Source organism: Sapajus apella, unplaced genomic scaffold (assembly GCF_009761245.1).
Source record: "Sapajus apella isolate SASKATOON/1434 unplaced genomic scaffold, GSC_monkey_1.0 scaffold80, whole genome shotgun sequence".
NCBI classification, from domain to species: Eukaryota; Metazoa; Chordata; class Mammalia; order Primates; family Cebidae; genus Sapajus; species Sapajus apella.
This window is the reverse complement of record NW_022437020.1, coordinates 8,674,780-8,693,766: the sequence shown is the minus strand read 5'-3', so window position 1 is coordinate 8,693,766 and position 18,987 is coordinate 8,674,780. Positions and strand designations below refer to the sequence as shown.

Sequence of the window (18,987 nt, the reverse complement as noted above, 5' to 3'; positions counted from 1 at the left end):
CCTCATGATCTGTGCACCTCGGCCTCCCAAAGTGCTAAGATTACAGACATGAGCCAACGTGCCCAGCAATTTTTGTATTTTTTGTAGAGATGGGGGTCTCACTATGTTGTCCAGGCTGGTCTTCAACTCCTAGGCTCAAGTCTGCCCACCCCAGCCTCCCAAGGTGCTGGATGTATAGGTGTGAGCCACCATGCCTGGCCTGCTTGTGCTTTTGATATATAAGAAGGCTTTGCCTACCTCCAGGTCACAAAGATTTACTCCTATATTTTCTTCTTAGGGTTTTACAATTTTAGCCATTATGTTTAGATCTGTGCTTTGTTTTAATTTTCGTGTATGGTGTGAATAACAGGTTTTTAATACTTCTGAAGCTGCAATAATTGATGTTTGTGGGCAGCACATGAAGAAAGTGAAGAATGTAGATTTATTGTTTTTCTCAGTTTGGACTACATTTTCCAAGAGGCCATCTTCAACTCCTGAGTTCTTTCCATCTTCCCTAAATATTTTTGGCTGTTGAGGATTAAAGTTGCTATGGCTTTCAACAGATCTTGATTCATTGCTTACATGTAATGCACAAGGAATTGTTTAGCGTGGTAACTCCTACATAACCATGATAAACTATTGGATTAGTTATATTTCACATTACACAAAATCTGTACTGCCTTGAGTTGTGTTTTATGGGTGAGCAAGCTATTTTATGTAACAGTGATTATAATGATATTGTGGTGGGGGGGGACCTAACTCTGTGTCATTGCTATTTGTTCCCTGAGTCCTTATCTATTGAATTTGGAGCCGGTAAAGTAAGGAACATGCTGAGGCAAACTTCTAAGGAAAAAAAAAATCTTTGCCCTTGCAGGTATATCTAGTTTTGATGCAGTTGAGGGCACAGACCTGGCACAAGATTTTGTTCATTACAGAGGGACTTCTGAGGCCTCGACTGGTTTCTTAAGTCTGTAGGAAGTTTTCACTTTAGCTGGACTTTGACTCAAAAGCTTGTGGATGCCCTTGTTCTGAGATGTTTCTGGCGAGTATTTCAAAATAGATTTCTCTGAATTCCCTTTTTGGTCAGTTATGTCAAAAGCTTGATTCCTCACTTATTTTAGCAAATGAACCATGAAAGTTCATCACTTCTTCCTTCCTAAGGGCTCTGTCACCAGTTCTCACTGTACCTTCCCACCCAGGTCAAGTCTGCAGTCCAGGGTCACCCCTTCACCCATCTTTTCTGTAGCCCCAGAGTCAAATCCAGAGGAAGTATTCACTAAATGTTGATTACCTTTGTTCCACCATATTTACACAACTTTTCAACAGTATAAATAGGACTCACTCTCGCCTCTCAGGGTAGAAATTCTAACAAAAGAATAGTCAATGGAAAAGAAGGCAGCCTTTCTCCAGGAGCACAGCCCTGCAGGTGTGGCGGTGCCTAGATTCTCCAAATGGTGGGTAAGAGGCAAGATGCAGAAGGGAGTTATCTCACAGGGTTCGATTCCTGGCTTTGGTGTGGATCTTTCTGAAGGACATTGGGGTCCACACTGTGGAATCCTTTCTCATCTGAAGTCAGAAATCTGTCACTTCAGTATTCCCTCTCAGACCCTACGCTCTGATCTATCTTCCTGTTACACCCGAGTCCGTGGCCGCACTCCCAACACACATGTTCTTTGACCTTCAGTTCCTTGAGTTTTCATTTTTCCTCCTCAATCTCACTTCTCTCTGGGGCTTCCTTTGTCCCCTGCCCAATTTGCATCCCACACATGGCATTATTCCCTCTAGTCACTACTGCTCTGGCCAAACCTTCTCTCTGCTGTTCCCATCTATTGCTGTGAGCTGATTGCTCTCTAGTTTCTCCATCTCCTGAGACGTGCTTCACGCCACTGCCAGAAGAGTTGCCGTGCATGTGCCTGGGTGAGGTGAAATAGGGAGTAGGCTTGAAATCCAGCCCTCATCCACTGATCATTTTAGGCTTGGCAGAGCTGTATCTACCTAGAGAGAATACCTTCTGCTAATCAGCACAAAGACACCCTATGGGCTCACAGAGGAGCTGGCTACCAAATTGACCATCTCATTCCTCTGCATAATACCCTTCAGTGGGTCCTATTAGCTAAATGCTAAGATCCTTAGCATGGAATGCAAGCAAACCCTCTAAGACCTAGCCTGGTTGTCCCACCAGCATTTTAATGAGGGTGATGATATGATTTATTGTCCAAACTGGAATACTTCTGAAAGGAAGGAAGAGCTGTTACTGATTACGCTAGAGCAATTCACTGCAGTGCCTGGGCACCTATTTGTAACCCACCATTCCACACCTCGGATTCTTTCACTGTGGTAGTACGAAACAACTGATAGTTCTCTGTGTACACCTTGTTATTTCCAGATTAAGAGGCTTTGACAGAGGTATTTTGACAGTCATGTTGTGAATCTGAGGATATTTTTATTCCTTTTTCTGATTAAACATTAAAGGATGAACATCCTCATCTTCGAGGTCAGAATGCCAACAACACATCCTCAAGGTCAAAATACCAAGTCCAAAATGATCACAGCCTAAACAGTGATATTAAAACACCTAATTTACATTATTCTATGCTCTGGTTATTTGATTGTATAATTAATGCTTTATCTCCTTAAAACTTCTATTCCCTCTTCCCCATTTTTCTGCCTTTTCTGGTTTATTTTTACTTATTGTTCAAGACATCACAGGATCTTTTTCTTCCAATTATCTTTCCCTAATATTTTCTGGCTGGGTTCAGTGCCCATCACCTTGTTCCCACAGCAATCGGTATACCTTTTTTTAAATTGTATTGTACCTAAAAAAAAAGTGTTGAAGTCATCTGTTCAGGCCTACCTTGCTTAGGAGACTATTAGGTCCTCAAGCCAGGAACCCTGTCTTACTGTTTTACCCTCAGTGCCAGCACAGTGCTTCACAAATAATAGAATCTCAATAAATATTTCTTTACATAGACTAATTTGAATTCCTTGTAATATGAAGTGAAATGTGCCTGCCCCTTATTTCCTGGGGAATTTCTTAGGGAACTAGTGATGATTTACACCTACTTGGAGCCTTCAGGATGTCGACTTTGGGCATGTTGAAGTTGTAAAGCCTATTGTTATTTTTTTATACCATAGAATCACATAAAAAGAAAATTCATATGCATTATATTCACATATGTTTTGCCAAAAGTGTGAACAGTTATGCGTCAAAGTTTTCCATGCCATAAACAAAATTGTTCTGAGGTACGGAAGAGGAATTCTTGTTTAATGCAATGAATGATCATGCAACCCATCAAATAGTATTCCGTTCTTGCCTGATTTTCTAAGCTCTCTGGATTTGGGATTTTGAGTGAAGGTGATCAATACCATCCTAATGTTACATGTTTGTTTCTCAAGTCTAATGTCTTCTGTTTCCATTTCTCTAGAATGTTTCGGATGTTTAGAGAATGGTTCTGGTTGGAAAGATTCTGGCTTCCTCCAATGACAAAGTGGTCAGATCTTGAGGATCACGATGGACTCGTCTTTGTAAAACCTTCTCATTTATACATGACAATTCCATATGCTTTTCTCTTACTGATTATCAGACGTGTATTTGAAAAGTAAGTAGTACTTGTGTCTTTCCTTCCCATTCCCCCTCTTTGCTCTAACACTAGAATAATAGTGTTTTAGGCTCACTGAGTTCCTTAAAGAATCTGTTGTTCAGAGGTTGCCACTAAGGGATGAATTAATATAATCAAATTCACTCCAAATGTTATTTAAAGACTGAACAACAAAAAAATGAGAAACATGGATCCCATTGAGTACTTTAGTTTTATAATGAAGAAAATCTTCATAAAGAAGATCGAGAGAGGTTGAAGGCAGCAGAGCTTATTAGTGTCAATGACAGTACAGGTACCCAGCTCATCTTCCACTCTTCCATGGTGACTCAGAGTGCATAGGCACTCCTGGAAAGGCAGTGCTGGAAGAGTCTATGACTCAAGAGGCATTATCACTCTCAAATGCCTATAAAATAACAAAAATGGCTTATTAAAGGCAAAACCAAATATTGCTATGTAGCACAGTTTATTTTAAAGATTTATTTAAAGGTTTAATGGGTGCCCTTCATTCTAAAGTGCAAGGAAATCAAAGAGAAAAACTATCAATTTGCTTTCTCAGAAAAAGTAAACTTCTTTTCTTTTCTTGATTTAATTTAAATGGATGTTTTTTCCAGCCATTTTATTAAAATTGTACTAGCGTTATGATAGCAGTAGATAAATGTTCATCTATAATCTCTGTAGTTGACTCTATTTCAAAAAGCTGTTATTAGCACATTAATTCATTTGGAGCAAAGAGAATATTCAAATGTCAAGAGTTGGAAAAACTTGAGACAAAAATCTGATAGAGATCATTTTGTCCAAGACTAACTGTAATGCAGATCATATGTTTATAAACATTTGCAGGGTCCTTATCTTGAGAGCTAGTTTGACCAACTCTGTTTCATGAACTCGAAAAAGTTTTTGTACAAATGACCACTTCACTTGGGCCAACAGTGTGTATTCCTATTGGGAGGAAGAGAAAGCCCCTGGATACCACTAAACCCAGCTGAGAACATTTGAAAATGTACTTCTTTTCTGACAGTTAATTCTACTTCTTACTCACATATTTGGATGTGTCAGGAATGCATAAATAAAGTAGAATTTACCACTGCACTTCAAAATTAGCAAATTACTATCCTGAAATACGAGCTGTTCTTGCACTGTACCTGGTGATCTTTGAATTTGGCACCCAGGTCCATTACTTATTTCTATTGCAGATTTCCTACTTTTTGGTGGACAGCTCCATTTTTCACAGTTTGGCCAGGACCAGGAGCCAGAATATTCTTTAGGTTGCCAAAGCAGCACAGCTGTGGAGGACCAGCCTGTTCCATCCCGGTCTTGGCCTCTCCAATGACAATCAGGAAGGAATCCAACCCTCTTTGAATTCCTAGGACCATTGTTACTTTTTCTCAAGGGATTAAGTTAGTCTGTTTTCTCATCTCTGTCTCCTTATAACTTCAGCTCCCAATAACTCACTCTCAGCTTTTTCCATCGTGACACTACAGAAAATGTGTAGCTTCACTATCTTATGTCTCTTTTAATGCTGTAGAGGGAAGGAAAATGTAACAGGGAGAGATACCATACTTTTTGTGAAGTATAAGTTTATATACTTTTTCTAGAGCTTCTGTATCATTAGTGGGAGATTGAACCACCTGTATCATAAATAAAATATCACTTATACCTTCCATTTGAATAGGAGTTTATAGTTTAAGAGCTACATAAAAATCACAAATGCTGTGGTCTCAGTCCGCAGGTATGGAAATGAGAGGTAAATGACTTGCCAAAGTCACACAGTTAACATTTAAGGGGATGGATCTGGGACTCGAACCCATGAACTAGGGTTTAAGGTTGTTGGCTGTTTATTTTCTGACTGCATCAGTACTTCTTAGACTTTCACAGTGAAAGACTCTTGATGGCGGAAGAGAATAAACAAATATCTCTTGGGAATACAGAAAGCAAGCTTAAAGAGATGATAGCAAACATAAAAATTTCTGAACTATGTAAAAAATTCATGTAAATATAACTATAGGTTTCCACATATCCTGAGATATTTAACACAGGAAAGCTTCCTTCTTTTGTCCTAGACTATATTTATGCTACATCTTCTCATTCTATGAAGTGACCAAGAGTTGTAATTTGGCTGGCATATTATTGTCCTTTAGCATTAGACAAGAACATTTAAGATCAGAAATTAATGTTTCTTCCTAGAAAATCGAGAAGCAGATAATTTGAAAGTAACTACCATTTGCTAACATTTGCTTTGTATTTAAGGTTTTCTTTCCTTGAAAGTTTTAGCTTGTGGCTTATGTTTTGTTTTTTGTTCTCTTTGGTAGCTAATGTTTTGATTTTTTTTTTTTGTCCAGACTACCAGTTTCTAGTTAGTTTATCTTCTGTGTATTGTTGTATGTGTCTGAAGTGTGATTTAAAGGAGACCTCAGCTACTCAAATATCAACACTCATGGAATAAACGCATTATCTCAGCGTAAATCATGGTGGCCGAAGAGTCCAAGGCAGGAGTGGAGGTGGTAAAATCAGAAAGTCACCTTTTTATTGTTCCTGTTAGTTGATTATACATGAATAGATTCTCCACATCTGCACCGTAAGGTCATGATGGGACAGTATGTCCATCATTCTTTACAGGAGGGTAGAGTACCTGGAGTAACCTACCTGTAGCAATTTGCATGAATTGAAGAAGTATTATTACTAACTGTCCCAAATAGAAATAGTCTTAAAATATGAACATTAGACTTTTTATCCGAGATCTACTTTGCTCCTGATATTTTGTTCTCATGTTAAAAAAAAAAAAAAAAAAAAACCCTCTGAAAAACTCTGATCACAGAGCCTCTGAATCTGTAGGAACCGGGAATCAATCTTATGCTGATAGGCTATTGTATCTATTTAGGAGAAGTATTTAAAGGTAACATGCCTAATACCTGCCTAGGGAAAAACACTGAAAATAAAGGGAGGTCTGGGATGTCTAGGCTTTTGGCTTTCAGGTAACTGATGGGGTGCTAGACAAGGACGGGGCCGTCTGGGTGTCTGAATGGAGTTGTCTGAAGGCCCAGTTCTGCAAAAGTAGCAAACCTAAGGGACTTACTTATTCCCTGACAATTAATCTAATTTTGAACCATTTACATGGGAGCGGAAGTTCATTCTTTTTTATTCCTCTCAGACGTTTGTTTTTCTATTCCGTATCAATATAATCAAAATTTAGGCAAGCTAGCTGGCAAGCTAATCTCTAAATTTATTTCTAGGACTAAGACTTAACAATTTCCCTTCTTGCTTCCGTTCAATTTATCAAATATTCATTGTGCTTCTTTATTCTCTCCTTTTTCAAAATAGATTTTTAATTAAGTGCCTATTTATATTCCTCTACACTTTATTAGGTAAAGTGATTGATTTCCTAGATTTATTTGAAAAGGAAGGATAACACTCAATTAGACAACTACATTTATATCTATATTCTGTTCTGCTAAAAATATTGTTTTTTGGCTGGGCGTGGTGGCTCATGCCTATAATCCCAGCACTTTGGGAGGCCAAGGTGGGCAGATCATGAGGTCAGGGGATTGAGACCATCCTGGCCAACATGGTAAACCCCATCTCTACTAAAAATACAAAAAAATTAGCTGAGTGTGGTGGAGCCCGCCTATAGTCCCAGCTACTCAGGAAGCTGAGGCAGGTGAATTGCTTGAACCTGGGAGGCGGAGGCTGTAGTGAGCTGAGATCACACCACTGCACTCCAGCCCGGTGACAAAGCAAGATTCCGCCTCAAAAAAAAAGTTATTATTTTGTGTAAGAGGTAGGGTTATGAATGTCTGTATTTATTCACATGTATACTTACCCATATGGTATTTCTCACATGACCCTCTAGAAAAGAATGTTATGCTTCGTTTGGCTTTGAGATTAGTTTTGTTCCCTTACTGTATAAATCTTTGGTTTAATTCTATTTTGCTTTCCCCTCCTAATTTCTTCGTTTCTAACATTTGAGGACATGCCACTGAGTGAATAAATTGAAAACACTACCCTGTGAGACCATTTCCAGTTTGTGTTGTTCTAATAGTGAAAGAAATGGGTGTTTTCTCCACTAAAATTTTTCAGCTACTAGGTTGGATAAATGAGCTAATTCAATTATTTATCTAAAACCCTGTCAAATATATATATATACACACACATATACATGTGCACTCTCATATAGACCTCTCTCTCTCTCTGTTTCTCTCTCTCTCTCCCCCTCTCCCTCTCTCTCTCTCTCTCTCTCTCCATGGAGAGAGAGAGGGGTCTATATAAGAGCAATGTTGAGTGATTGATTACTTTTTCATTAATTTCATTTTTCCCCATGCACTACTTCCATTCTTCTCTCTGCTGTATTCTGTATATTTGATGATCCTTTATTTGTGTGACTCAGTAAAATATGTACTTCATGTACAGATATCACTAGTTGACATAAATGGTACTGTGGTAAGATCTTTTCTCTCTTCTTTTTTTAAAATTTAGCCTATGTTTTATGATCTCTCCACATTGCTCTGTGTAAATCTGGTGCATAATTCACTTATTTTAATATGTCTCTGAAATTTAGGGGCCATTTCCAAGAGACCTTAATTCATCTAGAAGCTGGACTGATATACATTTAATCAGATTATCTTAGGAAAGTTTTTATTCAACTTCCATTGATATAAAAATGAATTTAAGAGCTGAATGATCATTCATAACTAAAATTTTCAGCATTTAATTAGACACAGAAATTCGTCTTAAGTGAGTCCTAGAATTGACTGACCTGGCAGAAGATAAATCCTTTGTTAGAACTGAAGGAAGAATAGGGACATCTCATTATTTTAAAAATAGGTGCTTTATTGAGGTTTGATTTACATACAACAAAGTTCATCCAAAATTTAATGCATTTTTACAAAAGTATACAGTCTTGCAACCATTACCACGATTATGATGTGGATTTCTGTCCGTTAAAAATTTCTCTTGTAACACTTTCAGTTAATACCCTCCTTACCCATTAGCTACCTGCAATCAATAATCTACTTTCTGTCACTATAATTTTGTATTTTCTAGGATTTCTTTTAAATGAAATTATATAGATTATTGTCTTTTGTGTCTGACTTCTTTCATTAAGCATAATGCTTTTAAGATTTTTTTTCATGTTGTTATGTATATTAATGGTTCCTTTCTATTGCTGAATAGTTATTCAACATACAGATATACTAAAATTTATTTATCCTTTAGTTGATGGGAAGTAATTTGTGTTGCATACAGTTTTAGGCTGTTGTGAATGAAGCTACTATGAACATTTGAGTACAAGAAGTTGCATGGTTATATGCTTTTATTTCTCTTGGTAAAGAGCTAAAACATTTGCTCTTCAGGACACTTTTAGTGTATAACTGTACAATGGAATCTTGTTCTGCAATGAAAAGGAATGCACTACAAATACATACAAGACATGGATGAACCTCAGAAACCTTAAGCTCTGTGAAAGAAGCCAGACACAAGTGACCACATATTGTATAATTCCATGTATATTAAATATCCAAAAAAGGCAAAGCTATAAAAACAGAAAATAGATTAGTGGTTGCCTGGGGCAGGTGCAAGAAGAAACAGAGATTAACAATAGACGTGAACGATGGAAATGCTCTAAAGCTCATTCATAGTAATGGTTATTACAACTTAGTAAATTTACTAAAAAGTCATTCATTTAAAAAAACCGTGTATTTGAAAACATTGAATTATATGATATGCAAAATACCTTACTAGTTATCTTTTTAGGAAAAGTTATTTTAAATAAAATAAAAAGGCAAGCTACAGACTGGGAGAAAATATATGTAAAATATATCTGATAAAAGACTTAAATTCAGAGTATATAAAGAACTCAGAACCCAATAATAAACAAATGACTTGGCTTTAAAAATAGGCAAAAGATTTGAGCAAATACTTCATCAAGGAAGATACACAAATAGAAAATTAGCACATGGAAAGATGCTTAACATTATTAGTCATTAGGAAAATAAAAATTAAAACCACGATGCACGAAAATTAGCAAAAATGTCAGAGTAAGAACCTCTGAAAATTCGTTCTTCCACAAAAGCAACCAGAAAACTGGCAAAAATTGTCATAGTCAGTTTCTTTCAGAACTGAGAATCAGCCAAAGGCTTATACTAATCTAGAGGTTGTTATTTAAGAAAAACAGCAGAATCTTGGAAGGAATAGCAAGCTGTGAGATATTTTTAACTTTTCCTATTCCCAGCATGCCCTCTCCATCTCAGGATATCCTTGAAGAACCAATGGCCCACAATTACAATGGAAACTAGCAACCTGGCTGCCACTGAAAGGAGCAGAACAGAATAGAAGCTCCTTCAAAGCTCATTTTCAGAAGATTGTCATTATCTGACCTGTCTGATGGTTCTCTGGAAGACACTATTCACAATGCTGTCTTTATTTGACCTGACTCAGAGCTCACCCAGTGAAAAAGCCTTTTTCCTGAGGGCGTTTGTCTAAAACAATTAGATGCAATTAATTAACTTCATAACTGTCTAAGGCAGTGGATAATAATTGGGGCAAGCAATGAAATGACCAAAAAGCTTCAAAGGAAAACCTGGAACATGAGATATGCATAGAAGGCTTTGAAAAACTCCGACAATGTTCTTGGAAATCTAGAAGTCTCCTTTTATGTGTAGGGGTTAGTGCATGTTCATGGCTACCTGCATGCTCAGGAAAGACCTGGGAAGGCCATAAGCTCTCACCTCTGAATGGCCTTTAGGCTCTGTGCAAACAATAAGTGAAGGCTAAGGTAGAGTTGCATACTGCCTAGCTAAATGTTGAAGATGTACTCCAGCATATGCACAGAGCTCCTCAGGAAAGACTGAGAGGCTTATGGGTTGCAAGCATTTAAGGAAATCTCTGTCTAATCATTAGCTGACTGCTAAGCTAACCTAATGAAGCCTTCAGTACTCACACATCACAAAGAAGACTTTATAGATTTAATTTAATTTAATTTAATTTAATTATTTTTTTTTGAGACAGAGTTTCACTCTTGTTACCCAGGCTGGAGTGCAATGGTGCAATCTCGGCTCACTGCAACCTGCGCCTCCTAGGTTCAGGCAATTCTCCTGCCTCAGCCTCCTGAGTAGCTGGGATTACAGGCGCGCGCCACCATACCCAGCTAATTTTTTGCAGTTTTAGTAGAGACGGGGTTTCACCATGTTGACCAGGATGGTCTCGATCTCTTGACCTTGTGATCCACCCACCTTGGCCTCCCAAAGTGCTGGGATTACAGGCGTGAGCCACCGCGCCCGGCTAGATTTAATTTTAAAAAGGTGACTAAACAAACAAATGGACAACAGCAAATAGCAAAAGCAAACTGGGGAGGAGAAATAATCTGATTTTTACAGTTGCCACATCATAGTATTTAACATGTCCAGTTTTCAACAAAAACTTATGAGACATGCAAAGAAACACAAAAGTATGGACTATACAAGGAAATATGGCAATTATTGCAAGTGTTTCTGTGAAAGCCTAGATATTGGACTTATTAGACAAAGACTTTAAGTCAACTATTTTAAATATGTTCAAAAAATGAGAAAAACATGCTTAAGAACTAAAGGAAAGCATGAAAACAGTGTCTCACCAAATCAAGAATATCAATAAAGTGATAGAAATTATAAATTATAAAAGAACCAACTAGAAGTTCTAGGATTGAAAACTACAGTGACTGAAATCAAAATTTCATGAGAGAGGTTCAATAGCATATTTGAGCAGGCAGAAGAAAGAGTCAGCAGTGTAAGGAAGAGCAAAATAAAAGAGAATGAAGAAAAATAGTTTTAGAGACTTGAATACCAATATACACATAATGGGCATTCCAGAAAGAGAAGAGAATAAACACAGCCCCCAAAATGTGAAGAAATAACGGCCCCAAATTTCCCTAAATTCTTTTTTTTTTTTTTTTTTTTTGGATGGAGTTTCGCTCTTGTTACCCAGGCTGGAGTGCAATGGTGCAATCTCGGCTCACCGCAACCTCTGCCTCCTGGGTTCAGGCAATTCTCCTGCCTCAGCCTCCTGAGTAGCTGGGATTACAGGCACGCGCCACCATGCCCAGCTAATTTTTTTTTGTATTTTTAGTAGAGATGGGTTTCACCATGTTGACCAGGATGGTCTCGATCTCTTGACCTCATGATCCACCCGTCTCGGCCTCCCAAAGTGCTGGGATTACAGGCGTGAACCACCGCGCCCTGCCCCCTAAATTCTGAATCTGCACATCTAAGCTAAACAAATTCCAAGTAAGATAAATTTAAAGAGAACTACACCTACATATGTCATAATCAAATTGTCAAAAGCCGAAAAGAAAGAATCTTGAAGGCAGCAAGAGTGGAGCAACTCATAACATACAAGGGATTCTCATTATGATTTAGGGATTGATTTCTCATCAGCATTTATGTATGCCAAAGGCGGTGGAACGACACATAAAAAGTGCTAAAAAGAAAATGCCGTGAACCAAACAAAACTCTCCTTCAAAATGAAAGCGAAATTAAGACATTCTCAAAGATAAACCGAGAATTCTCTCCTCCTAGCAGGCCTAGCATACAAACAGTTTGAAAGGATGTCCTTCAGACTGAAATGACAGTACACAAGACAGTAACTCAAATCCACATGAAGAAATTATCACTAGTAAAGGTAACTACATAAGAAAATAAAATGTTAGTATAGCCATGTTTTTGTTTGTAACACTTTTTTCCCCCAACCAATTTAAAAGGCAATTGCATACAACAATAATCTAAATCTGTGTTGACGAGAACACAATATAATTTGTGAGAAAACAGCATAAAGGAGGGGGAGGGGAACGGAATTTTTTAACCCTGTTGAAATTAATTTGATATTAATCTGAACTAGGATGTTATAAATGAAGATGTTAATTATAATCCCCAGGTCAGTCACTAAGAAAATAACTTTTAAAACTGTAAAAAAACCCACAAAGATAAGAAAATTAAAATGGTACATGAGAAAATATCTATTGAACACAAAATAAGGCAGTGACGGACTAAAATAAACAAAAATGCTTAAGATATGTAGAAAACAAATAGCAAAATGGCAGCGATAAATCCTGTTTTATCAGTAATTACTTTAAATGTAAATAGATTAAACACTTTAATTAAAGGCATAGATAGAATAGTTAGGAAAACACCATCCAACTATGTTGTCCACAAAAGATACCCATTATGTTTAAAGGCACAAATACGTTGAATGTAAAAGGATGGAAAAAGATATACCATACAGACAGTAACCAAAAGAGGACTGGAGTAGCTGTAATAATATCAGACAAAATGTAATTTGATAGATTTTAAAATTGTTACTACAGATGAAGGGCATCTTATAATAATAAAAGGGTACATCTGTATGGAAGATATAACAATTATATATGCACTTAGCACAGAGTTCCAAAATACGTGATGTGAAAACTGGCAGAATTAAGAGGCAATCAGACAAGTCAACAATAATAGTTGTAAACTTCAATACCTACTTTCAGTAATTGATAGAACAGCTAGGCAGAAGATTATCAACAGAGAAACGGAAGACTTGAACAATATTTTAAACCAACTAGACTCAACAAACATCTATAGAACACTCCACTTAACAAAAGCAGAATACACGTTCTCACATGCACAAAGAACATTGTCCAGAATAGATCACATATTTGTCTATAAAACAAGTCTCAATAAATGAAAAAGATTTAAATATTATATTTTCCAACCACAATGAAATGAGGTTAGAAATCAATAACGGCCAAGCACAGTGGCTCACTCCTGTAATCCCAACACTTTAGGTGGCTGAGACAAGAGGATCACTTGAGGCTAGAAGTTAGAGACCAGCCTGGGAAACATATCAAGACCCTCATCTCTTAAGAGAAATCAATAACAGGAAGAAATCAATAAATTAATAAATACATGTAAATTAGATAACATATTTCTTTTTTTTTCCATCAGCAGCAGCACATAATTTTATTTGATGTTTAATTTTGCAAGGTTGATGACACACAGGGAAATTTTCTTTTCTTTTTTTTTTCCCCCCATTTATTTTATTGCATTTTAGGTTTTGGGGTACATGTGAAGAACATGCAAAATTGTTGCATAGGTACACACATGGCAGTGTGATTTGCTGCCTTCCTCCCCATCACCTACATCTGGCATTTCTCCCCTTGCTATCTCTCCCCAGCTCCCCACCCGCCACCGTCCCTCCCCTATTTCCCCTCAACTGACCCCAGTGTGTAGTGCTCCCCTCCCTGTGTCCATGTGTTCTCATTGTTCAACACCCGCTTATGAGTGAGAACATGCGGTGTTTGATCTTCTGCTCTTCTGTCAGTTTGCTGAGAATGATGGTTTCCAGATTCATCCATGTCCCTACAAAGGACCCAAACTCATCGATTTTGTTGGCTGCATAATATTCCATAGTGTATGTGTGCCACATTTTCCCTATCCAGTCTATCGTCGATGGGCATTTGGGTTGGTTCCAGGTCTTTGCTATTGTAAACAGTGCTGCAATGAACATTCGTGTGCACGTGTCCTTATAGTAGAACGATTTGTAATCCTTTGGATATATACCCAGTAATGGGATTGCTGGGTCAAATGGAATTTCTATTTCTAGGTCCTTGAGGAATTGCCACACTGTCTTCCACAATGGTTGAACTAATTTACACTCCCACCAACAGTGCAAAAGTGTTCCCATTTCTCCGCATCCTCTCCAGCATCTGTTGTCTCCAGATTTTTTAATGATCGCCATTCTAACTGGCGTGAGATGGTATCTCAATGTTGTTTTGATTTGCATTTCTCTGATGACCAGTGATGATGAGCATTTTTTCATATGTTTGTTGGCCTGATGTATGTCTTCTTTTGTAAAGTGTCTGTTCATATCCTTTGCCCACTTTTGAATGGGCTTGTTAGTTTTTTTCTTGTAAATCTGTTTTAGTTCTTTGTAAATTCTGGATATCAGCCCTTTGTCAGATGGGTAAACTGCAAAAATTTTTTCCCATTCTGTTGGTTGCTGATTCACTCTAATGACTGTTTCTTTTGCTGTACAGAAGCTGTGGAGTTTGATTAGGTCCCATTTGTCTATTTTGGCTTTTGTTGTCAATGCTTTTGGTGTTTTGGTCATGAAGTCCTTGCCTACACCTATGTCCTGAATGGCTTTGCCTAGATTGTCTTCTAGGGTTTTTATGGTGTTAGGTCTTATGTTTAAGTCTTTAATCCATCTGGAGTTAATTTTAGTGTAAGGTGTCAGGAAGGGGTCCAGTGTCTGCTTTCTGCACATGGCTAGCCAGCTTTCCCAACACCATTTATTGAACAGGGAATCCTTTCCCCATTGCTTGTTTTTGTCTGGTTTGTCAAAGATCAGATGGTTGTACTTATGTTGTGTTGCCTCCGAGACCTCTGTTCTGTTCCATTGGTCTATATCTCTGTTTTGGTACCAGTACCATGCTGTTTTGATTACTGTAGCCCTGTTGTATAGTTTGAAGTCCGGTAGTGTGATGCCTCCCGCTTTGTTCTTTTTGCTTAGAATTGACTTGGCTATGCGGGCTCTCTTTTGGTTCCATATGAAGTTTAAGGTGGTTTTTTCCAGTTCTGCGAAGAAGGTCATTGGTAGCTTGATGGGGATAGCATTGAATCTGTAAATTACTTTGGGCAGTATGGCCATTTTCACGATATTGATTCTTCCTAACCATGAACATGGAATGTTTCTCCATCTGTTTGTGTCCTCTCTTATTTCGTTGAGCAGTGGCTTGTAGTTCTCCTTGAAGAGGTCCTTTACGTTGCTTGTTAGTTGTATTCCTAGGTATTTTATTCTCTTTGTGGTAATTGTGAACGGAAGTTTGTTCTTGATTTGGCTCTCTTTAAGTGTGTTATTGGTGTATAGGAATGCATGTGATTTTTGCACATTGATTTTGTATCCTGAGACTTTGCTGAACTTGCTTATCAGTTTCAGGAGGTTTGGGGCTGAGACGATGGGGTCTTCTAGATATACAATCATGTCGTCTGCAAATAGAGACAATTTGACTTCCTCCTTTCCTATTTGAATGCCCTTTATTTCTTTTTCTTGCCTGATTGCTCTGGCTAGAACTTCTAATACTATATTGAATAGCAGTGGTGAGAGAGGGCATCCTTGTCTGGTGCCACATTTCAAGGGGAACGCTTCCAGTTTTTGCCCATTCAGTATGATATTGGCTGTTGGTTTGTCATAAATAGCTTTTATTATTTTGAGATACGTTCCATCAATACCTAGCTTATTGAGGGTTTTTAGCATAAAGGGCTGTTGAATTTTGTCAAAGGCCTTCTCTGCATCAATTGAGATAATCATGTGGTTTTTGTCTTTGGTTCTGTTTATGTGGTGAATTACATTTATAGACCTGTGTATGTTGAACCAGCCTTGCATCCCCAGGATGAAGCCTACTTGATCATGGTGGATACGCTTTTTGATGTACTGTTGCAATCGGCTTGTCAGTATTTTATTGAAGATTTTTGCATCTATGTTCATCATGGACATTGGCCTGAAGTTTTCTTTTCTTGTTGAGTCTCTGCCGGGTTTTGGAATCAGGATGATGTTGGTCTCATAAAATGATTTGGGAAGAATTCTCTCTTTTTGTATTGTTTGGAATAGTTTCAGAAGGAATGGTACCAGCTCCTCTTTGTATGTCTGGTAGAATGCGGCCATGAACCCATCTGGACCTGGGCTTTTTTTGGGTGGTAATCTCTTAATTGCTGCCTCAACTTCAGACCTTGTTATGGGTCTGTTCAGGGTTTCGGCTTCTTCCTGGTTTAGGCTTGGGAGGAGGCAAGTGTCCAGGAATTTATCCATTTCTTCCAGGTTTATTAGTTTATGTGCATAGAGTTGTTTGTAATAATCTCTGATGATGGTTTGAATTTCTGTGGAATCTGTGGTGATACCCCCTTTATCGTTTTTTATTGCATCAATTTGGTTATTCTCTCTTTTCTTTTTTATTAATCTGGCTAGTGGTCTGTCTATTTTGTTGGTCTTTTCAAAAAACCAGCTCCTGGATTTATTGATTTTTTGAAGGGTTTTTTGTGTCTCTATCTCCTTCAGTTCTGCTCTGATCTTAGCTATTTCTTGTCTTCTGCTAGACTTTGAGGTTTTTTGATCTTGCTCCTCTAGTTCTTTCAGTTTTGATGATAGGGTGTCAATTTTTGATCTCTCCTTGCTTCTCATGTGGGCACTTATTGCTATATATTTTCCTCTAGAGACTGCTTTAAATGTGTCCCAGAGATTCTGGTATGTTGTGTCTTCATTCTCATTGGTTTTGAAGAACATCTTTATTTCTGCCTTCATTTCATTGTTTATCCAGTCAACATTCAAGAGCAAGTTGTTCAGTTTCCATGAAGCTGTGCAGTTCTGGGTTAGTTTTTGAATTCTGAGTTCTAACTTGATTGCACTGTGGTCTGAGAGACTGCTTTTTACGATTTCCGTTCTTTTGCATTTGCTGAGGAGTGATTTACTCCCAATTATGTGGTCAATTTTAGAGTAGGTGTGATGTGGTGCTGAGAAGAATATATATTCTGTGGATTTGGGGTGGAGAGTTCTGTAAATGTCTATTAGGTTTGCTTGGTCCAGGTCTGAGTTCAAGTCCTGGATATCCTTGTTAATTTTCTGTCTGGTTGATCTGTCTAATATTGACAATGGGGTGTTAAAGTCTCCCACTATTATTGTGTGGGAGCCTAAGTCTCTTTGTAAGTCATTAAGAACTTGCCTTATGTATCTGGGTGCTCCTGTATTGGGTACGTATATATTTAGGATCGTTAGCTCTTCTTGTTGCATTGATCCTTTTACCATTATGTAATGTCCCTCTTTGTCTCTTATGATCTTTGTTGCTTTAAAGTCTAATTTATCAGAGATGAGAATTGCAACTCCTGCTTTTTTTTTTGCTCTCCATTTGCTTGGTAAATCTTTCTCCATCCCTTTATTTTGAGCCTTTGTGTATCCTTGCATGTGAGATGGGTTTCCTGGATACAGCACACCAATGGGTTTTGGCTTTTTATCCAATTTGCCAGTCTGTGTCTTTTGATTAGGGCATTAGTCCATTTACATTTAGGGTTAATATTGTTATGTGCGAATTTGATACTGCCATTTTGGTGCTAGCTGGGTGTTTTGCCCTTTAGTTGAGCTGGTACTTGTTGTTCCTTTATATGTGTAGAGCCTCTTTCAGGAGCTCTTGTAGAGCTGGCCTGGTGGTGACGAAATCTCTGAGTACTTGCATGTTCCCAAAGGATTTTATTTTTCCTTCACTTATGAAGCTTAGTTTGGCTGGATAGGAGATTCTGGGTTGAAAGTTCTTTTCTTTAAGGATGTTGAATTTTGGCCCCCACTCTCTTTTGGCTTGCAGGGTTTCTGCTGAGAGATCTGCTGTGAGTCTGATGGGCTTCCCTTTGTGGGTAACCCGACCTTTCTCTCTGGCTGCCCTTAGTATTTTCTCCTTCATTTCAACCCTGGTGAATCTGACGATTATATACCAAGGGCATGCTCTTTGTAAAAAAAAAAAAAAAAAATAGCGACACGACGCTCTTCCGTGAATGTTTGCCTGCCTTGCTAGGTTGGGGAAGTTTTCCTGGATGATATCCTGAAGAGTATTTTCCAGCTTGGATTCATTCTCTTCATCGCATTCAGATACGCCTATCAAATGTAGATTAGGTCTTTTCACATAGTCCCACATTTCTTGGAGATTTTGTTCATTCCCTTTTACCCTTTTTTCTCCAGTCTTTCCTTCCCATTTTATTTCATTGAGTTGATCCTCGACCTCTGATATCCTTTCTTCTGCTTGGTCAATTCGGCTGTTGATACTTGTGCATGCTTCGCGAAGTTCTTGTGTTGCATTTTTCAGCTCCATCAATTCACTTATATTCCTTTCTATTTTGTCCATTCTCGTTAGCATTTCGTCAAATCGTTTTTCAAGGTTCTTAGTTTCTTTGCCTTTGGTTAGAACATGTTCTTTAAGTTCACAGAAGTTTCTTACTACCCACCTTCTGAAGTCTGATTCTGTCATTTCATCACACTCGTTCTCCCTCCAACCTTGTTCCCTTGCTGGTGAGGAGTTGTGATCCCTTGTAGGAGGAGAGGTGTTCTGGTTTCGGGTGTTTTCATACTTTTTGCACTGGTTTCTTCCCATCTTTAAGGATTTATCCACCTGTCGACTTTGTAGTTGCTGGCTTTCAGATTGGGTCTCAAATCTTTCAGATTGACGTTCTGTTTGTTGATGATGAGGTTATTTCTCTTTCTTGGTTTTCCTTCTGACAGCCTGGTCCCTCTGCTGTAGGTCTGCTGAGGTTCACTCCAGGCCCTGCTTGCCTGGGGTTCACCTGCAGCAACTGCTGAACAGTAAGGGTTGTTACCAGTTTTCTTCTTCTGCTATCTTTGTCCCAGAAGGATACCCGCCTAGTGT

General features: G+C 38.1%; 1 protein-coding gene across 2 annotated transcripts in view; it reads left to right on the top strand.

The window, feature by feature from the left end:
• Positions 1-18,987, top strand: part of CERS3 (ceramide synthase 3) — a 108,493-nt gene that overhangs the window by 23,207 nt on the left and 66,299 nt on the right. For both annotated transcript variants that reach the window (XM_032252857.1, XM_032252858.1), the window contains one exon: positions 3,405-3,578. In XM_032252857.1, coding sequence (XP_032108748.1) covers positions 3,406-3,578 — 173 coding nt within the window. In that variant the 5' untranslated portion in view covers position 3,405. The remainder of the gene's footprint in view (positions 1-3,404; positions 3,579-18,987) is intronic.